Source organism: Pipistrellus kuhlii, unplaced genomic scaffold (genome assembly GCF_014108245.1).
Source record: "Pipistrellus kuhlii isolate mPipKuh1 unplaced genomic scaffold, mPipKuh1.p scaffold_m20_p_10, whole genome shotgun sequence".
In the NCBI taxonomy this organism is placed as follows: domain Eukaryota; kingdom Metazoa; phylum Chordata; class Mammalia; order Chiroptera; family Vespertilionidae; genus Pipistrellus; species Pipistrellus kuhlii.
In genome coordinates, this window is record NW_023425405.1 from 55,824,663 (window position 1) to 55,847,851 (window position 23,189).

Sequence of the window (23,189 nt, forward strand, 5' to 3'; positions counted from 1 at the left end):
GTTCCATTATGAGGGATGCTGGCCACTATAAAACACAGTAATGGCTACTTTGAGAACTTGCCTTTCTCATTATTTATACAGATGATCCTTCAGATTATCCTTGAATGGCAGATAACACCTGGCTACAAATGTACATATTATAATTAAAATAGTTTTTATAATACTTATGATCTTCAGCAATTCCAAGTTAAAAAAAGGAAAAGAAAAAGGAATAGACTTGTTACCAAGAACTACCCCAGCTACCTCACCATGTCCTCACACACCTCTTTCCCCATCACATCACAACCACACAGCCTGAGATCTGCACCGAGGAGGTGAAGCTACACACCTGGTGGTCACTCATACCGCTCCAGGAAATCCAAACCCAGGCAATTTACTCCGTGTTAATACACAATGGGAACAGAGAAAGTAGAGAAGGTAACCAAGACTAGAGCCATCTAAGTGTTCTTTTTGTTTGGTTCTATCCCTTGTTTCTATATAATGTTAGTGAAAACTCTGTTATCAAAAATGCTTATTTAAAAAAAGACATAATAAAACATAGAAGTTCTATGTGAAGTCTTCTTAAAGAGACAATGAGATATTTATCTTACAAGCATTATGGGTTAGGAGATCTTAATAGTAACTTTTCTCTTTCCTTAAAAAAAAAAAGTATTTTCTAAAGGGGAGCTATTTAATTTCTAATTGGGAATCTATTAACTATGTGGTACACAGATTATAAAAATGGCAGATGACCAAGAGAATGCAAGGTTCTTTCTCTTAAGAAACAAGGAAACAACACTTCCTTCCATAATTAAATAGTAAAATATAAAACTGCCAACTATAAATATAAAGTAAAATATAACCTCTTCAACTTAACAAAACTTAACATAAAATTCTGCTGTTGTGTATAAGTAAAAACCCAGTTTTCTATTGAGTAGCCAGGAACTACTTGATGAAAATAAAACAATATAATTATATACTAATAAACAGTACCTTTTCTGATGTATACTTACTTAGTAAGCTGCCCTTTATTCTTGTTATTATCAACTCCATTATAAGTCACAGCTGCCAATTTTCTGCTCCGGTAGTTCTCATAGTGTACATTATTAGTGACATCTTTCAAGTCCTGCATATGTGTTCTGTCATAAATGAGTAACAGATCAAGAGTTTGCTTCTATTAAAAAGCAGAGCAAGATACATGCACTATCTTGACACCAATGGAAATTTAATTCCAAATGAGAAGAGCCATAAATCCTTCAAAGCACTTACTAAAGATGACATTTCCACATAAGACTATTTACTTTTATACTACAGTAAGTTCTCCCTAACATATCGATATTTTGCAATTTTCCAGGCTAATAGATATAAACAAAAGTTAAGTTCCTGTGGCTTCTCAACATCATAGCAAAACAACACTGAACAAAATGACATTATTCAAAGATCTGCTGTACGTATTTTACTAGAGAAAGGAATGTAGATTAGCTTGTATAGACGCTCATAAAACCTAAAAGAAATCCTTTTCTTTTAGCAGTATTATTAATAAGAGTTTTTACTAAGGTGATAAATTCACAGGGACACTTTAGACCACATAACAGGATGAATTCAAAGTGGGGAATTTAAATTTGTTTATTCAAACTGTCCAATAAATGTGGTATCTTGGCTAAATGTTTGCTCATAGCATTTCCATATCATATAAAATCAATACATATAAAAAAAAACTGAACAATACATCAATGTCATCATTCCTTAATGATTTGAAATGCTAAAGACACCCTGAACTGCATGATTTCCTTTCCACAAATTCAGTTTCTTGGATGCGTGTGGTGTGGAGGTCTCTGTAATTCTTCAATCCTCCCTTCCTCATCACTCTACCACTTTACCAAAACTCCCTTCTGGGAGACAAACCAAGATATACTCCGTTTTTATTCTTCCTGATATCCATGAAACATTTACAATTACTCCCCCTTTTGTGATTAAAATGTGATGTTAAATTACTGATTCAATTCCTACTATTTGACCTTTCTATGCAGTTCTCTGAGTTTATTGCTCATGGTTCTAAGTCTGGTTTTCCACATGTCTCCTTTCTCTTTATACTCTGCCCTTTGATGACTGTATTCTCTCTCTGGCCACCATAGTTACACCTAAAGCTCTACCCCTCTCCAATTAAGTAAAGCCAGGCAGCTTATTCCAAGCTGAGCCAGTGTTTGAGGATAAATAGCTCATGCTAATTTGTCACTGATTTTCCAAACAAAAGAGTTCTTCCATTGCTGTGGAAGTTCTCTTCTCAGCCTTAACACTGAGTACCCCCCGTACTCATGAGAACATAGAATTAGGCGCAGCTAAGCACGGTGCAGTGCATACCCCCACCAAACTCTTCCTGTTCCCCTGGGGATATGTGTACCACTTTGGGAAACACTGAGTCTCTCCTGGCTGTCACTCAATTTTTGGTACCACTGTGTCTTATAGGTGACACCATATAACCTCTTCAACTATAAGCTCCCCTTTACAAAAAAACATGCCTTCAAAACCTAGCCTTCCCTTCCACTTTTTCCAATAAAAAAAAACCCACACAGAAGTTACCTTCAACTTTCCATACCTCTTTCAGTGTTAAAACTAAACTAAAAATATGACTTTTTTCCTATACATCCCTAGCCACACAGCTTATTTTGTATTTTTGCTAATGACTTTAAAATCCTGGTGAAATAATCCAAGTTGTCTCCGTTCACTACTTACTTCAGGGCTACAATGAGACACCAATTTAAATTAGCTACCTTTATGGAAGGCAAAACAAATTTGTCCAACTCTAACTTTATCTAGGGAAAGAAAAAGCTTGTTGTTTTCATCATTACTTACACTTACCTTATCAACATATTTCTTAGAATTGTGAAATCACAATGTTCACCATTTTCAACTATAAAAGAAATAGACCATATTATTTCCATTAACTGCAGGCTTTGCGAAGCAAATTTCACAGAAAGGTGGAGGCAACAACAATAAAAGAATATGCAAAATAGCTTAGATAAATTTTTCACTAAGGATTTGTTTTCCTCTGTGCCATTGAGTGACAGCTACCACTGGCACAGTCCCAGGAAAGATGCACTCAAGGGTTTTCTTTCAGCACCAGCTACCAAATCCTGGCCCCACTGCCTGGGCAGGACCTGTGAAAGTGCTATCATTCAGGGTCAACACGGTATGCCCGGCAAGCACAGTGTAATACTGCTTCACTGTAGTTTAATCTTCAGTGGTCAAATATATACATCTAACAAAGGAGCTCCTCAGAGCAACTTCTGCGAAGTTGAAGAGGGAGATCATATCTTTTCCTTTATTGGTAGAGAATACGTTTATTCCATGATAAAATACATGTTAAAAGTTTAGTGGTGGGAGAATAAAAGGGAAATCTCTTTAGAACGCCCCCTTAAAACTTACAGGAACATATTTAGGGGGGGAGAAACCCCTAAAACTAGAGATGTAAACTAAATTCTTCATCACAGATTTCAAGGGTTGTACAAACTCTAAAGCCTCTGCTCAGCAATTGAAGGTAATCTGGGATAACAGGGCTGGGAATGAGTACAGTTCATTGGTGTGGAAAGTCACTGATAAGGACAGTAACTAGGAATAATACCCTAAAAATTACAGAATTTTTCAGAGTAGTAATAAGTAGTTAAAATAATCATGACTCAATCTTTGTTCCAAGTTACTGTAACACAGGAGACTTAAGCCAATAATAATAAATACAAACTTAGGAAAACTCATCTTTTTGCCAGTGGACTTCTGGGATTTGATACTATGGCTAAGATTTTATTGGTGTTTAGACGAGATCGGGCGCGTACAGGGTGGTATGGCCATAGACTGGTGTTTAAAACTCTTTGCAGAATTAGTAGAGGATGATCTCTAAATAATGATCCCCCTGCCTAAAGATCAGATGCCTAAAATGGTAGCTTCTGTCCTGAGGAAAGGAGACTGTGAATACTTTTATTGGGCTTATGAAAGTTGTTCTCAATCATTCTTGAGGATCCTAGACAAAAATTGAGACTCGGATAAAAATAGGAGAGGCCTTTTCTCCAAAAATGGTTTTCAATTTCAGAAAGGGTAGTACCCTGTTTTCCCGAAAATAACACAGTGTCTTATGTTAATTTTTTCTCCCAAAGTTGCGCTAGGTCTTATTTTCAGGGGATGTCTTATCTTTCCATGCGCTAGGTCTTATTTTCGGGGAAACATGGTAGATCCCTCAGAGGCAAAGTTTGGATCCCAGGTAAAGAACCCTGCATTGTACGCATGTGTTCAAACAAGAAAACAGAATAGAACTAATGATGGGGCAGAGGTGGGAGGTGGCGTACTGACAAGTGACTTCTGAGTATTACAAGTGTTAGGATTTAACATATACCTGCCTGACTTAGGACACAAGATCTGAGAAACTGGAATGTTTGAGAAAATGAGACTAAATAAAACAATTTACAACTACCTCTAACAACTTAAATTATATCAATACAGTGATCATATTACTACTTACTATAAATACAAATCTTTATCACTTTTTTGAGCTCTTATAGAAAGTCATTCACTAAAGAAAACCTTACCTTCAGCAACACCCCAAGGATACTGCCTTCCTCTGACCCTTTTGCCATTAACTTCAATGATAGTATTACTACCTACCACAGCAAGAGGTAAACGGTCCTATAAAACAAAGTATTCTTGTTCAAATACATCTCTGTAGTCCTCACAAGTCAAGAATAAAAGTTATATTATTCAAGAACAGATTGGTAGAGTATATAAGAATATATAAAATATATGACTATTTCTACAAAAACTTAGAAATTCTTTATTGATAAAGCATTTCATTATTCTAAGATAATTATGTGCTTACATAATGCCATATATAAAAACATTTTTAGGTCCAGGGTACTTAGGAAACCACTATAAATTAAAAACACAGAAATTTATGTTGGTATAGATTTTTGGTTAGTTTTTATAAAAGAACAAAAGCGAACCTATTTTGTCTGGCTGTTAAAACAAATATTAAGCGTAACAGTGCTTAAGAACAAATCCTCTCTCTCTCATTACCTGTTTTTTTTTGGGGGGGGTTAAATGAAACCAGTTATTTGAAAACCATATGAAGATTGGAATTATAGCATTCATCTCTCTATTCTACACAATGCCTTATTACATATAATAGTCACCAAACAGAGTTAATTGTAAAGTTGAAGTCAACAATGAATTATCTCCCAATTGATATTGTTGTGACTATTATAGTGTTTTTAAGGCCTCAAAACATTTTAATATTTGTATGGGAATGAACCTACCTTTATCTTTTTAACAAGCTTATTTTCTTCTTCATCATCTGTCTCTGGAAATTCATATATTTTAATTTTATGTTCTTGGATTTCTTTCATTATCTAAAATGGAAGAGAAAATTAGCAAAAAAGAAATACACATAATTAATACATTAACTTTATTTTTATTATACTCACCTTATTTTTATTATACTAAATTCCTAGGAGCCCTCAGCTTTAGGTCCTTGACTGTTTTTCAATAATGTAAAAACTGTCATCTAAAAACATAGTACTATGCTGAAATCCAATTACTGCAGAAGTATTCAAGTAATGTGGTTATAATACCAAAAGAGTTCTAAACATGAAGTAAGATTCCAGAAAGGCTTTCTCGAGTTGATTTCTACGGTAATCGATGTAGGTCATTTATTTACAATGACTGAGATTCTTCCTCTAGATAAAGCTCTCTCCAATTGTTTTTATTCTGCTGAATCAACAATGCCTAAACTCACCTAAAATTTTTAGAAGATTTTGGCTAAGGTAAGTAAAACTAAATACAGTACTGGCTTCAGTAGAAAAAATTCTACACCATCAGAACATATCCTTGCATGTAAATGTGCATAAACACAAATCAAGGAAACAACAGATACAAGATTGGGTAAGCATAAGAAAAAAATATGCCCTGGAAATAAAGAAGCGAAGGTATTAATGAGGAAAACACAGAAAAGAGAAAGATAGCTTATTAATAATATCAGAAATAACCCACTTCAAATTAAATTATCTTGTCCAAAATTATTCTAAATTCAAACAAAATAAGGATATCCAAATATTGTTCAAATTCACAACAAACCACTAAACATACCTAGAACTAGCTCCCTACCTGTACTGGTATTTCAGTACTATTCTCACTGTAAAGGGTCCCCAGCAGCAGTAAAGGGATCCTAAACAAAATGTTTTAGATGGTTACTAAACTAAGAGGAAATAAAATGGCCACTGGAAAACACACACACACACACACACACGTTTTACAATTAGGGTTATGTATCTACATAGAAAAAAACATGAACTAAATAATGTGTCAAATGCATGACTAGAAGAAAAAAAGAAACACTAAAAGTTGGCTCTAAGAGCAGAGATTGTATATTTAAAGGACCTGAACGAACACCTTCAAAACACCAAAGCTAAAGCTCCACCTTAATCTACTGAGCCAACTGGTAGAAATACAAGCCAATAACTCATTTTGAAAAAGTTCTCCAGATGAGTTTGATAGGCACCCTGGGTTAAGAACCATTATTTTTAAGCATATGAAAAAAATAGTACAACCACTTCAATGCAACCGATTTGGAAGTTGAGATCATTGCTTGCTCATCTTTTTTAAGTTCTTAGTACTGTTTCAAATCAAGATACATTAAAATCATACAGAAGGGAAGAAATGTCTATGATTAGTAATTTAGAAATAGCACATTATAAAGTAAAAATGAGTGATAGAAATACCAAATATAGTAAAAATGATGCATTAAAGCAGTCTCAAAATCTAAATTAGCTATAACAAGCAAATTTCAAAAGACTTTTGTTTTTTAAAAGGTTTAAGATAGCCTCAAATTTATATTGAAAAAGGTGAAAAAAAATAAAGTTTCTTGTTTTAAAGAGAACTACAAGGAAAATAATGTATAATTAATTCTAAAATCTATTTTAAAATATTATACAAAACAGCTGCAATTTATTAGACCACTGGCCTAAAATTAAAAAATAGCTGTTGAAATAGAAGAGTAATTCCAGAAATTAACTCTACATTTCATAAAATATATGTGAAAAAACCAATTTAAAAAGTGTTCAGCTTTTATAGAAAATTAAATTATTAGGTACCACTTTATTCCAAAATTTTTTTCTAAATAAAATGACAAACAGTGCTATCAAGGCACTGAAATAAATACACCCCTTATTGAAGAAATTTGACTGTTTTACTGGAAAAGCACCATGACAAAATGAGGGGGGAAATGTAATCATGGCCTTTCAAAAAGTAATATTTTTGGAAATTTATGAAAATGATTCTAAGGTGTGTGGGAAGGGATGCTGGTGAAAGCGATACTGAAATATCTAAAATAGCCTTAAGGGACCAAGGAAAAAGGAGGCACCACCATAATAAAGAAGAGCTTTCAGGAGAAAACTGAGGCAGAGAATTATTTTCAAGAGTTATTTGTAATACAGCATAAACAATCATATGGAAAGTAGCAAGAGAAATACACTGTAACACATTATCCTGAAAATGTGAAAAACTACAAATTACGTGAATGGTATGAGAAACCCAGGAGTTCAAGCGCATTCAGCCTACCTGTTTTTTAAACTGTTGGCACTCCTCTGGTGTGAGTGTGTCTGCTTTGGCAATAAGTGGGATGATGTTCACTTTTTCATGCAAACGCTTCATAAACTCAATATCCAATGGTTTAAGTCTGAAATACACAATATTTAATATTACTGAATTTTAGGTTTGGAAAAGCAGATTCTTCACACCCCCAAATGCTAGATTAGATACGTTGGAACTACTTAATTGCCAGACACTCTCTAAAAATGTGCTGGGAGCTGAAACAAGCTAGGCCCAATGGATAGAACGTCGACTTGGGGACTGAAGGGTCCCAGGTTCGATTCCGGTCAAGGGCATGTACCTTGGTTGCGGGCACATCCCCAGTAGGGGGTGTGCAAGAGGCAGCTGATCGATGATTCTCTTTCATCTATGTTTCTAACTCTATCTCTCTTCCTTCCTCTCTGTACAAAATCAATAAAATATATTAAAAAAATAAAATAAAATAAAAATGTGCTGGGATAGCAGTGGTTATAATAGAAATTATCTACCACTGAACAAAGAAAATGAAGCATCAATAGCTGAAATAAAAAATTAACTGTGTGTGTTCAGTGATGACACTGGTGGGGTGAGGTAGCGGGGTGGGGAGGGCACTGAAAATACATTCCATAATTACTCCCACAACAGGTTCCCTCTATAAAGGAAATCCAGGGACTAGCCCTATAAGATGGATAGGCCCTTATTCATGTATCAGACTGCCTAGAATTTTAGTCTGCAGTGAGCAGGGGATTTACAACTCTCTACATAAAAATTGGTGTCATATTCTTTCACTTAATGCATACTAAACAGCACAAATGAATGGACAAAACTTTGTTCCATTTCCAAAAATAGTTAAGCTGAGAAACTATTCAAAGATACATTTTTGTACATCAGAAATAAACATTTTGAACTCCCATTCCTATGACAATGAATGGCCCAAAGCCACTAAACATCATTTGAATTATATCAAAAAATTTTTGCTTAAAAATAATTTTATTTCCCATGCAATTTTAAGAAGTATTTTTCCCCCTGGGAAATAGAAGAAATGTGATTTCATGAGAATTACAAAATCTTGGAGAGAGCCCAAAAGACCTAAAATAATAAAACTGAATATAAACTGACCAATTTCTAGTGATTCAACCTCAGATAAGGTTTTACTCTGTCCATTTCCAGGAAAAAAACCCCCCACAAAAATGATTACAAGTTAAACTAGAATGATTAAAAATGTATAAATTCAGGGAGAAGCTAACAAGAACTCATAAAAGGCCTTAGAGTTTGTGTTGTATTTCTGAGATGACTTTTTAAAAAAATTGCTTTCAGGAGGGGGAAAGAAGGAGAGACGGAAACATATATGATGAGAGAGTCACTTACTGGCTGGCACACCCCACCCTGGGGATCCAGCCCATAACCCAGGCATGGGCCCTGACAAGGAAATGAACTGTGACCTGGTTCATAAGGTTGATGCTCAACCACTGAACCACACTGACTAGGCAATATTACTTTTTTAAGCCTTTGAGATAATTTTTGTGCTTTCTTCATAGTAGACAAATATTTGAAATGAAATATTTGCACCACTACAATCTTACTGCAAAAAATGGTAAGCTACATTATTAAGGCTTTATATAGTGATAATGCGAAACCAAGACAATGATAAGGGCAAAGGTAGAGAAAGAAGCAGGAAATAGAGAAGTATTCTTATGAAGGAACTGGTATACACTACTGTAACTTGGATATTGGATATATAATAGTCTAGTTCCTTTTGGTGGAAAGATGGTGGGTTTCCTATCATCAAGACACTTGAATTATTCTGAGCCATTTACCCAGATTAAAAGCAATTACCTACCACTGAATCTTTTTATTTTTAATATATTTTATTGATTTTTTTCACAGAGAGGAAGGAAGAGGGATAGAGAGCCAGAAATATCAACAAAAAACATCAATCAGCTGCCCCCTGCACACCCTCTTACTGGGGATGCGCTCGCAACCAAGGCACATGCCATTGACTGGAATTGAAGCAGGGACCCTTCAGTCAGCAGGCCGACACTCTATCCACTGAGCCGAACAGGTCAGGGCCCTACCACTGAATCTATTAACCAGAAAAAGATTAGAGGGTAATTATAAACATCTGCAGTTACCAACGATACATATATCTATCTACTCAAAATGGCAGAGGAAATAAAAACAACAAAAAAGAGTGCAGGCTGGAAAACAGAAAAATCACACCGGCCCTAGCCAGTCTGGCTCAGTGGATAGAGCATCAAACTATGGGCCAAACAGAGGGTCCTGGGTTCAATTGCAGTCAAGGGCATGGACCTTGGTTGCATGCTCCCCCCTGGCCCAGGCCCTGGTCAGAGCTCATGCAGGAGGCAACTACATTGATGTTTCTGTCTTTCCCTCTCTCTTCCACTCGCCCTAAAAATCAATAGAAAATATATATCTTCGGGTGAGGATTAACAAAAACAACAACAAAAAAACACACAAAAAAACCAATCACACCAGATGAATGTTTAGATACTTAGTTATTAACTCCGTATAAGTAGAAGGTTAGTACTGATGCCATGATCCTTAAATGATGTGACCAAAGAAATGCTATGTGAGGACTTTGGTATTTTTGTCTTTCTGTAACCTTCTCTCTCAGATCTATTTTAAAAAACATCTTTGGAGTTTCTTAGAATATAATCTAAGCTAATTACTATGGCTGTTTCTCCTTATTGGGTGGTTCAATTGGTGGCACAGTAGTCCAAAAGAAAGCCAAATTAGCTATTCCTCTCTATGAAAGCAAGTAAAAAAAAGTATACATGAGAAATTACAGAGTCAAATCATTGCTAGTTTATCTAGGACTGAAAAAAAATTTTTATAAGACATTTTTACATGGAATTTGGGACTTTTCAATTAGTATAGTGAAGTGTACACATATAAGGAATACTAAAATGTGAACCGAAAATTGAGTAATAAACAAAAGGTTATCAGAAGCATCAAGGTACTGACCCATGTCCTGAAGGAGCAATGAAGTATAAACAACACTGCACCCTGCTATCAGGCATCTGACGTCTGTTCACTCGAGATTCTGCATTTAGGTAGTCCTCAAATTTACTATCAATGTAGTCGATAACAGGCTGCCAACTATAGAATAAAGATGAACAAAATAATTAAGTGGCAATTCTACATTTAAATGTACAAATGATGACTGTTAAAGGGCAATAATCTATATTTTTAAATAGGCAAAATCAATCTAACCAGTATGTATCAAATTATTCTACATATACTGATTTAAAGTGTACAAATTATGTTGACTAAATCTTGATTATTTCTAAATTTTCTAAATAAAAGAATATTTAAGTCAAAACATAACTAAATTATAATCATCTTTGTACCGATAAGTATATCAATGCTAAGGCAATTTACAATATGAAAAATTATATCCAAAGAAATGTTTATATTTATATACAATACAGAAATCACATGATGAATTTATTTGCATATTTTTAAAGTTGAGAGAAATTTACTTCAAAAAACAAAACAAAAAATGGAACTAAAAAAAATTAAAACTGCCAATTAAAGTGTCATGGAAACTTTCTTCATTTATGATGTATGGAAAACTGAAGATCTAAAGTCAGATTTAAATTAGAATGTGATAGCCGAAACCGGTTTGGCTCAATGGATAGAGCATTGGCTTGGGGACTGAAGGGTCCCGGGTTCGATTCCGGTCAAGGGCATGTACCTTGGTTGCGGGCATATCCCCAGTAGGGGTGTGCAGGAAGCAGCTGATTCATCGATGTTTCTAACTCTCTCTCTCTCCCTTCCTCTCTGTACAAAAAATCAATAAAAAAAAATACCCCAAAACAAAACATAAATTAGAATGTGATAGAAAATAACATATACAAATATATAATATTATAGTAAAAAATGAAGTTTTAAATTTCTTATAAGAATTATTGTATATATGTTTTAAATTTGTCTTAAAAAAATCAAAGATAAATATCTCCATTTTATAGAAAAGAAAGTCTGTTCAAAGAAATTAAGCAACATAAAGTACCGTATTTTTCGGACCATAAGACGCACTTTTTCCCCCCCCAGCAGTGGGGGGAAAAGTCCCTGCGTCTTATGGTCCAAATACAGCCTACACATATACTTTAAAAAAAAAAGTTTTTTTACTTGCCCGGCTCTGTGTGGTCTCTGTGTGCTTGCCCGGCTCTAAAATGGTTCTAAATGCTGCTGTTTACTTTACAGGGCTGATTACATGTGTTTATGACTGTGATGTTGGGTTTTAATGCACATAAAATATTTTAGGGCACTATTTGTTTCAGAATCTTTTTTTCTTCATTTCCCTTCTCTAAAAACTGGTGCGTCTTATGGTCCGGTGCGTCTTATGGTCCGAAAAATACGGCAAGTGGCAAAGTTGGTGTATGAACAGTTTAGTGGCCTTTGCTAAGATGGAAAATTTTAAAATGTTAAGGAGAAAGAGTCTAAAAACACCCTGAACCCCAAATATAATGAAAAGCAGTGATAACAAATGCTTCTTACCAATTACTATTATCCACTGCATCTCCAAATCCTGGGGTGTCAACTATTGTGAGCAGCAACTGAACCCCACCTTCTTTGATTAAAACTTTAGATTGTTCCACCTGTAAGAGTAATTGGTGCAGAAATTAATACAACATTACACCTATGGTTTCCTACAAGGTAAGCTGTAGGAAGATTAACATTAATCAAAACTAATCAAGAAGCTTTTTGCTAACTAAATCTATCCACCCCCAAATTTTCATTATTGTGGACAAAAAGTCCTGGTTACTTGAAAGAAAAGTACGATGTAAATATTGGATTTATGACTCATAGTTGGTATAAAGAAGGAACTGATACCCTGTTTCCCCGAAAATAAGACAGTATCTTATATTAATTTTTGCTCCCAAAGATGCACTAGGTCTTATTTTCAGGGGTTGTTTTATTTTTCCATGAAGAAGAATACGGTACACATTTATTGTTAAATGAAAATAAAGGAAATTTATTACCTGTATATGGTACGGTAGTACGGTAGTTGTCAACACAAACCAAAGAAACTGTGAATCCTACTGTATCAAGAATTTACTCATTTTGACAATCATGTCATCATCATCTGGAACATCATCATAACAATCCAATTCCTGAATTTCCTGGTGAATTTCTTGTGACTCCATTTCTTTCAGAATTAGTGGACCAAATCGCTCATGTTTAGCCTGGGGGGAGGGGGCCCTTATTTTCGGGGTATGCTTTATATTTCACTCAGAAGGAAACCTGTAAGTAGGTCTTATTTTCGGAGGATGTCTTATTTTCGGGGAAACATGGTAAATGGTAATAATCACTAAAGCCATATAATATTTTTATGGCCTCAATGCACATCCATTAATACCAATAAGGACTGTGTTAGAATGATTCAATAATTAAGAGATCAACTGTGATTAGGTAGACAAGTACATTTAATCTAACACAATAAATGTTCTCCATCTATGTTGGTCTAAACTAGGGGTGTCGAACTCAATCAGAGAAGGGGCCAAAATCTAAAATCCAGCCTAAATCGCGGGCCGAATGGTTTACTGAACAGTCATAAACTGTCATTGTGATGGAAACGCAGCGGAGTGCAGTGATGACAGTGCGGTGCGGGCCACATTGCAAGGCCTGGCGGGACGGATTTGGCCCGAGGGCCTTGTGTTTGACACATGTGGTCTAAACCAATTACTTAAGTAAACTTATTACCATTCCCAAATCTTTCCCAGCATGTATGTAATTATTTACACTCGTGTTTATGTTATGGCTAAGATCGTTTTCTTTTCTAAAGTGGTATTGCATATTTAGGCCAAAGCAATCAACAAAAGTCCCAGCAATTAAAAAATATATATTCTGGTAGAGTAAAACCCTACTAACTCTGATTAAAATCTTCCATTCTCTGTAGAATTTATAAAAACCTATGTGAGAGAGTATTGGACTTAAACAATCAGAACATATAAATCATTCACCCTGGGCATATGCTGCTGCTAAATAAAGTGAAGAAAAGAATACTAATTCCCCCATTCATTGTACAGTATATTTACATCTAGTGCTTATTAAAACAAGAGACTCCAGGTATGCCTAAAGGCTAAAGTAAGAGGCAAGAATTGTATTAAAACTTTGAGTGGTAAGTGCCATTGTACAGTCCAGATTAAATGCCACCAAATTTAGGAAAAAATGTAATCTCGAACAGGTGAAAAGCAACTGCAACTATTTATGTGATTAACAGAGTTTGGAAAGGAAAACTGATTTCTGGGTAAAAGAAGTTTGATGCTCCTTTACAGAACCGATGTTGTCTTTCCATTTTCCTTTGGCATTTCTTATAGATGCTAGCCGATGCATGAAGGGACTGAGGAAATGAAACAGATTGCTGAGCAAGAAAGTCTGTAGCAGCACTATCCAAGAAAACTTTTTGAGATAATTGCAATGTTCTATATTGGCACTGTCCACTACAGTGGCTGCTTGCCCCAGTGGCTACTTAGACCTTACAAAGTGTAACTGAGTAACAGAATATTTAATTTCATTCAATTTGAATTATTTTAAATAACCACATGTGGCTTAGTGACTATGGAATTGGACAATGCAGTTCTATAGAAATCAAAAGTTATTTTGTTAAAGAGTAGTTTCAAAAAAGAATTTTTTAAAAACTGAAAACAGTTCCTAAATTATGACATGCAAGTCCATGGAGGAGTTTCTACTCTTTTAGACAAGAGGCAAAGGTCTTATCTTTAGACCAATGGTCTTCAGACAGCTCTGATCCTGATGTAAACTCTCACATCCCAAATATAAGCATATTTATTTATCAATTCAATTATACATAATTGGCAACATGAATATTAAATATTAATAAGTATTAATTTTTCCTATAGATTAAAAAAATAAACATCAAAATATAAGGGTCCTAGCCCAGCCAGTGTGGCTCAATGGTTAAGCACTGACCTAGGAACCAGAAGGTCACAGTTAAGATTCCTGATCAGGACATATGCCATGTTGTGGGCTCGATCCCCAGTAGGGTGTGTGCAGGAGGCAATCGATCAATGAATCTCTCTTGTTGTTGATGTTTCTCTCTCTCCCCTCTTTTTTTTTTTTTGTTTTTTTTTGTTATCTTCAATATCAACTTGGGAGAACACTGTTTCAGGTCACATAGCCAAGATAACACAGCCTGTCTTATACCAGGTTACTCTAATATGAGGGAGACAAAATAACTAAGAAAATAATCAGGTATCGTCATCAGTGTCCGATTATCAAAACTAAAAAAAAAAAAGTGGCTTAGCAAGTGCACATTTCATATATCCTCTAATCAAAGAACAATTTGTTTATATGTCAATTATCTTTTTTTTTTTTTTTTTAAGGACAATCTGGTCAAATCTTACATCTCTATATATCTTGAATTCACCTCCACCTCCTTCATAAAAACAGGCCATTCGTTAATGGAAATTGTTATTGAAGCAGAAATATCCATAGTACTATGTATTAGAAACTAATGCAAAAATACAATTGTTCTATATGAACAATTTTACTTCAAACTATTTGATTGCCTTATTACTAAACCTTCAGTAATAAATTGTACATTAATCACATATCCTAATAGAATAAATTTTAAGGTCTTTGTCTCCTTGTCTTTATTTTAAAAAATCAGCAGAACAACTTGTTTATTGATATAAGAAAAATAAAGATCTGTATTTTACATACTTTAAAGAGTGTTTATATAGCTTCTTTTCTCCTCTGGCCTATGAAATTCTGTGTATCCATACATGGACAAATACAGAGACGACAGCAACATATGGAAGAAATCCAGAAAACATAACTGTAAACGAGTGCCCTTCACAGGATCCAACTGTATCCTATCATCTGATTCTGCAAGTATCCCCATGGGATCCAGGAAAAACAAATCAGTGCAAGTCCAGGAATTCCAAACTTTTCTTAACAAATGTGTTCCAAATGGCCACTTTCCCATGCACTTTACTTAAGCAGGTCACATCAGCATTTTTTTATGGCATCACTCAAGAGTTCTCTAAGATTAAATGCATAATTTAATACTGAAGGAATGAATCAGGGCATTTTCTGTTTTTCTATGGAAAATAAAACTAAAGCCCTTATATTGTTTATGTACAATTAATTTACTGAGGCCTCTTTTGGATTCCTAGATTCCAGAAATCCAAGGCACTGTTTTCTAATATTGTTCTTTTTTCAATCTGAGGGAAAAGTCAAACCTTCCATGTTTATATGATTCATTTCTTTCATTTTCAAAACACTGTTAAATACACTAAACTTTTCTAATCTAATGCTTAAGAATGTTTTGCTATAGTAAATAAAAAGTATTGCTTAATTAACTGAATTAAACTTAAAAAATGTTAGAATTTTCTTTCTTTTCTAAAAATATGTTTTATTTATACATTTATCTATTTTGTTAATCCTCACCCAAGGATATTTTTCTATTGATTTTTAGAGAGAGTGGGAGAAGAGAGAAATATCAATGAGAGAAACACATCGATGGTTTGCCCCCTGCACGCACCCAGTCCAGGGCCCAGGCCAGGGAGGAGCCTACAACTGAGGTATATGCCTCTGACTGGAATCGAACCAGAGACCCTTTGGTCCACAGGCCAATGCTCTATCCACTGAGCTAAACTAGCTAGGGCTGAATTTTCTGTCAAGAGCTTATCTATGGCTACACTTGCTCGACATTATAGCTAAAGCTCTGCAGACTTCAACATCCTGAAGCTGAGATATTTCACTTAGTTCAAACACAATTAACTATTTTAATTATTAATATTTAATGGCTTAAAAGACAGACATCATCTTAAATACTTCATTATGTTCAAGAAACTAAAAGAAGCAATGACCAACAGAATAGCTATGCCTTAAGACTACTTTCTTCTTATCAACACCCAGATCTAGTTTATTGAGAAGTTTATCTAGAGACTAGAGGCCCGATGCACAAAATTTGTGCACTCAGGGGGCCTGGCCTGCGCCTTCTCGCAGTCTGGGATCCCTCAGGGGACGTCCAACTAATGGGCCTAAGCCGGCAGTCGGACATCCTTAGTGCTGCCACCAATGCTCTTGCCAGCTGTGAGCTGGGCTTCTAGCTCCCTGAAGGAGCACACTAATCACCATGGGGCAGCTCCTACGTTGAGTGTCTGCCCCCCTGGTGGTCAGAATATATCATAGTGAGTGGTTAAGCAACCTTAGCATATCATTAGCATGTTATACTTTGATTGGTTGAAGGGCCAACCAGATGACCGGACCCTTAGCATATTAGGCTTTTATTATATAGGATTCTAATTCTGCCTTCTACTCTGAACCACCACACCTCATTCCCCCATCTCCTACTCTGAGACTCATTTCCTAGTATGGCTCTTCCCATGCTTGAGCCAAATATCTCTGCCATCAAGCACAAAAAAATACCTTATCTCTCCTTGAAGATGAGTGCCCCAATTTATCTGAAGCAACCCTGATTATTCCCTCCTTCAGTGGAATAGATCCCTTTCTTCCTAAGCCTAATTTCTCAATCCATGCTAGGAATCTGATACCTTCCCATTTTAGAGTCATCTTGAAAACCATTTAGACTATTTCCCCTGTATCTTCAACCTCTCATCCCTTAGGGAATGATTCTTCAGAGGCTATAAACATCCTCAGATCTTTTTTGGAAATAAAAGCCAAGTGACTCTCTAACATCTCATTCCTTCCTTCACAGCTATCCCATCTTTACTGCCTCACTTACCATTCACTTTTCAGCCCACTGGCATATTGCCTACTATTCATACTATACTCTTCACTAAAATCTACCTCGCCAAGGTCACCTTTATAGCAGATTATAGCAACATCTTTATCACTATATCCTTCACTTTACTGTGAGATCCTTGAGGATTTTGACTGTTATCATTACTCTAGCTTCAAAACCTGGTATGTGACAAGCATTCAAATGTATATTCCGTGACTAGTTAAAAAACAAACAAACATTGGAACAACATCAACAGGAGAGTTTCTTCATTAAACTATAACCTAGAAAACAGCAAACTCTGAGGGGGGGACTCAGCAATCTGGTTTAGCCTTCCGGGTAACTGATGTACACTCAAGTTTGAAAACCACTGGTATAAAGAACTCCAGGACTAAAGTGTCAGCTCACATTTGGAATAGCAGAGTTCCCGGCCAAGACACTCAAGATAGAAGGTCAGAATTCTATCTAATACTGAAAGCTTCACTCAAACTGGAACCACTTATATATAATAGGAAACCAGAATAATCTCTCTATTCAGTGTAGACAGTTTCTCCTTTCTTCCAAGACTGTGAATGTGAAGGAATGTCTTTTAAAAAATATATGTTTTATTTTTTACAAAGAGGAAGGGAGAGGGATGTAGAGCTAGAAACATCAATGAGAGAGAAACATTGATCAGCTGCCTCTTACACACCTCCTACTGGGGATGTGCACACAACGAAGGTACATGCCCTTGACAGGAATCAAACCTGGGACCTTTCAGTCCACAGACCGACGATAGTCTATCCACTGAGACAAACTAGTTAGGGCAGGAATGTCTTTTTAAGATATGAGTCTCTTATAAGTAAAGTGCTCAGGGAGATAATGAATTTGTGGGTTTTGGTTTTTTTTTTTTTTTTTTTGGTTGTTGTTAATCCTCACCAAGGATATTTTCCCACTGGTTTTTTAGGGAGAGTGGAAGAGAGAAGGAAAGACAGAGAGAAACATCGATGTGAGAGAAAGAAGTTGATTTGTTGCCTCCTGCACAAGTCCCAAACAGGGCGCAGGCTAGGGAGGAGTGTGCAACCAAGGTACATGCCCTTAACTGGAATCAAACCTGAGACCCTTTGGTCCAAATGCCAATGCTCTACCCACTGAGCCCAACTGGCTAGGGTGGAATTGTGGTTTATTAAAATTCACTCCCTATTTGCCACATCACAGGATTTTTCTTTCCTCCTCGTCCTTTTTTTTGACAGTTGAAAAGTGTTTCAGAAAGCCTTCAGGTCAGGGAAATTGTAGACATGCCTTTTGAAATTCAGAATTGTATGTTTCTTATGGTCTAATATGTCTGAGCTGGGATATAATTCTCGTGACCACTGAGAGAATTTGTGAGCTTTCAAGAGCAGATTATCTGAGAGATTACTGGGTTTGGTGAAGAGCCAGTCAACTGCAAAAGAAAATTACATTCTATCCTCTAACTGTGCTGAATGACTTGGCACATGTAGTGTTCTCCCCTGGGTAAGGGGGGAAGAGTTTGGATAATCTACAACTTGTTTCATATATCAAAGAATACCTTTATGCTACAGCCAAGAAAAAGGACTTCTCTGGGATTCTAAGTCTGGATCAACCCAGATCTCAGAGGCTGTAGGTCTTACAGTGGTACACAGGCCCTTTTCTTAAAAATCTAACTAGTAATAAAAAAAATATTCACAATAAAAGATGGCACTTAAAAAACAGGTTATTGATTTTAAGACGGGGGAGGGACAGAGGAAGAAAAGAAAGGAAGGAAAGAAAAATTGACTTATTATTCTGCTTATTTATGCACCATTGGCTGATTCTTGTACGTGCCCTGACCAGGGATCAAACCCAGAACCTTGGCATATAGAGATGATGCTCTAACTAACTGAGCAACCTGGCCAGGGCAAAAGAAGATATTTCTGAAGTGTTACCTTAAAGGAAGGTCAAGTGAGCTTAGAACAGATTATTGGAGATGGGCCAATGCAAAAAGAATTCTAACAAAATAAATTGAGAATTTCTCCCAATGTCTTTAACAGATGCTAGTCTGAGAAGTTATCTGTAACTTCTGAAATGTAAGAGACTATTATTCAGGTAAGGAACTCCTTCAGATCAAGGAAGGAAAGAATAGTCATATTAAGATGGTAAAAGCACTTTAATGATATCTGAACACTTAATGAGTATAAAAGACATGTTCAATCCTGCAAGAAATAAAATGTAAAAAGTGAAACAATGAAATACCTTTATTTACACACTAACAAGGTTCACAAGGAAAATGAGTGCCTATGTTCACCAAAAGATATGTATAAGAATATTCATATTAGTCAAAAACTAAAAATCCAAATGCTTATCTACAATAGAAAGAATATATTCCCACATGGAATATTATAATATTTCTATAATGGAATATTATACAGCAATGAAAAACCTATTGCTATGCAACATAAATAAATACCACAGACATAATCTCCAGTGAAAGAAATCAGACACAAAAAGAATATTTAAATGAACAAGAACATCTATAGAGAGAAAAGTAAAAAAGGTGCTATTTAGGGTTGGGCTGTAATACTGAGTGAGAGTAGCACAAGGAAGCCTTTTGGGGTGCTAGAAATGTATACATTAATCAGAGTGGTAATTACGTGGATATAAAAATACACACAAAAATTCATTAACCTCTATGCTTAAATTTGTGCCCTTTAATATACAAGGTACATAATAATTAAAAATTACATTTTTAAAAATATTGCTTGAGATAAGATGAAAATAATAAAGATCCTCAAATTTAAAACTATTTCATTTAATCTATAACAAGGATTTATAGGACTTCACAGAACAAAAAGCAAAAATTAACAAAACTTCAAATATCCTCGTTAAAAAATATCCTAATTAAACATTTATAAATTGCTTAAATCATTTGTTCAATCACTCAATAAATACTGAATGCTAACATATGACAGATGCAGTTCTAGGAACCTAGCTATAACAGTGAATAGAATGAAGTCTCTACCCTCAGAGAGCTAATACATTTGGAGCTGGGGGCAGAGATTAGGAGGCATTTACTACCGTGTTTCCTCGAAAATAAGACACCCTCAGAAAATAAGACCTAGCGCATAGAAAGATAAGACATCCCCTGAAAATAGGACCTAGCGCAACTTTGGGAGAAAAAAATATAAGACACTGTCTTATTTTCGGGGAAACAGGGTAGTATTATAGGCAGAAAAAGCCCAGTGTAGAAAATGGGTTGTAGGGGAGAGCTACTGCAATAATCCAGAAAAAGAGATGATGGATACTAGGAAAGTGGAAAATGGTGGTAGGATTGTGGATATGCTGTGATGGACTGTATGTGAACTAGAAGGAAGAAAGGAATTAAAATGGCTCCAAGATTTTTAGTCTGAGCAACTGGAAAGGTAGAGTTGAATGTAGTGAGATGGAAGAACCTATGGGAAGAGCAGCTGGTTTAGGGTCAACAGTACCATATGGCTATAGATATTTTAAAGTATTTTTAAAAAAATATATTTTATTGATTTTTCACAGAGAGGAAGAGAGAAGAATAGTTAGAAACATCGATGAGAGAGAATCATCGATCAGCTGCCTCTTGCACACCCCCTACTGGGGATGTGCCCGCAACCATGGTACATGCCCTTGACCGGAATCGAACCCGGGACCTTCCAGTCCGCAAACGATGCTCTATCCACTGAGCCAAACTGGTTTCGGCGGCTATAGATATTTTAAATAAATCTGTTGATTTGTTTTGCAAATTTATTTTTGGCACAGAAATATTAGAGGATAGGTTTTGTTGAACTGCCCTAGTATAAATTTTACCCTGCCCCAAACCCCACCATAGCTACTTTTTATCTTTTGATGCTACTTTTCCCTTTCTGAAAGGTGTTAAAAAAAAAAAATGATGAAAGCATGCTCACTGTATAAAATTAAGAAGATATAATAAAAGGAAAAAAATTCAATCTCACAATGTGGGGAATCACTGATGACAACTGTCTACGAATCCTATTTAATATACTTTTTTTGTACTGTGTAAACAATTACAGAATAAGCAGTTATACCTACATTACAAACAATCTCTCATTGTTTGGACAAATACTTCATTGCAGAGTATGTAAAACTAGATTTCTGTGTGTTGAATTCCTAAGATTGCATAGGATGATACTCTCACCTGTTTAGACACTAGTAAAAATCACTGCATAGGGAATCAAGAGAGCTAGAGATATTATTTATTTCCTGTTTATTAAACATAGTGGAATAAAACATGGTAAGGTACAAACCTTTCATGAATTAATTGGCTCCCTTCATCCACCCAGCAGTTTACTGGAATTTCAAGCCTGGTACTTAAAGTTAATACACTCCGAGTCCATCTTGTAAATTCAATTCTAGTAAGCAACAGCAAACACCCTGTGTGTTCAATGACAAAAACCCCTCTTCAAGTATCCCTTACTAGCTAGCACAGCACCAGAGAGATCAGCCTCATGACCTAGAGATGCATTTTCATGTTTTTTAAACTACTTTCACATAATACAAAACTATGAGGAAGAAATAACTTCACTAATCAAATCATTTTTTCTTCTTCATTTTAAATTGCCTAATTGGGAATATATTTTCTTATGTCATATTTTTAAAGGAAAAGGTGAAATAAGCCAAAAGAAAACTGGTAATTTATTGGACCAAACATTATTTAAAAAGGGGTGGATGAAAGGAAAAGCTAATCCATTTATTAAGAATAAGTTAATCTATCAAACTAGCTCCTATTATCTACAATAGAGAGCGAGTACAGGTTGATAGAATACAGACTAAATCAGACAGCTAATATTTGTATCCTAGTTCTGTCACTCTACATGATCTTAGGCATATTAGCATCTCTGTGCCTCAATGTCCACATTTGTGAAATGGAGATGATAATACCACCTACTTTATAAAGTCCTTATAAGAATTAAGTAAGTTAATGTATCTAAAGTACTTGGTATACTACCTAGATTACACATGTGTCAAACACAAGGCCCGCGGGCCAAATCCGTCCCGCCAGGCCTTGCAATGTGGCCCGCACCGCGCTGTCATCACTGCACTCCGCTGTGTTTCCATCACAATGACAGTTTATGACTGTTCAGTAAACCATTCGGCCCGCGATTTAGGCTGGATTTTAGATTTTGGCCCCTTCTCTGATTGAGTTCGACACCCCTAAGTCCTAGAAGATGATAATGACTCATTATGTGAGTTTAAGTATTACTGCAGGCCTGGCATTTTGTTAGGTGATAGAATTACTAAGAGGATTTAGAAAACCACACTAGCATTACTCACCAAAGACACTTTTGGTAGGTAAAGGAACATTGAGATTTAACAGATCTAGTTTTTAAAATATGTTTTTTTGATTTCAGAGAGCAGGGAGAGGGGGAGAAAGAAACATTGAGTCCACAACACAGCCACATGCCCAACTGGAATAGAACACGCAGGCCTACACTCTATCCACTGAACCAAATCAGATAGGGCTAACAGATATTTTATACTAAATTAGAGGCCCAGTGCACAGATTCGTGCACCAGTGGGGTCACTCAGCCTGGCCTATGGCCTCTCACAATCCCTGACCTCTCGGGGGGATGTTGGATAGCGGGTTTTGGCCCAATCCCCACAGGCCTGATCCAGACAGGAGGGAGCCTGATCTTATGTATTGAGCATCTGTCCCCTGGTGGTCAGTGCATGTCATAGCAACCTGTCAACCAGTTGCTTAGGTTTTTATATATATTGATATGCCCAAACCTAGGAATCTACACTGGGGTTCCTTAAACATTTCTATGTACTTCATTTACTGATCTTGAATTTGAATTCCTACATTAAGAAAGTTAAAAGTTTAACTTCTTGCTTACAGTTA

General features: G+C 35.7%; 1 protein-coding gene and 1 non-coding gene across 9 annotated transcripts in view; both read right to left on the reverse strand.

Moving 5' to 3' along the window:
- SEPTIN7 (septin 7) overlaps positions 1-23,189 on the reverse strand; it is a 58,518-nt gene that overhangs the window by 8,828 nt on the left and 26,501 nt on the right. For all 8 annotated transcript variants that reach the window (XM_036429875.2, XM_036429871.2, XM_036429872.2 and 5 more), the window contains 7 exons: positions 12,109-12,209; positions 10,573-10,707; positions 7,579-7,696; positions 5,280-5,372; positions 4,557-4,653; positions 2,839-2,890; positions 993-1,118 (listed from right to left, as the gene is read on the reverse strand). In XM_036429875.2, the coding sequence (XP_036285768.1) occupies positions 993-1,118; positions 2,839-2,890; positions 4,557-4,653; positions 5,280-5,372; positions 7,579-7,696; positions 10,573-10,707; positions 12,109-12,209 (722 nt within the window). The remainder of the gene's footprint in view (positions 1-992; positions 1,119-2,838; positions 2,891-4,556; positions 4,654-5,279; positions 5,373-7,578; positions 7,697-10,572; positions 10,708-12,108; positions 12,210-23,189) is intronic.
- LOC118714621 lies at positions 3,027-3,152 on the reverse strand. The gene has a single exon (XR_004986627.1). It is a non-coding gene; the product is annotated as a small nucleolar RNA SNORA30/SNORA37 family (small nucleolar RNA).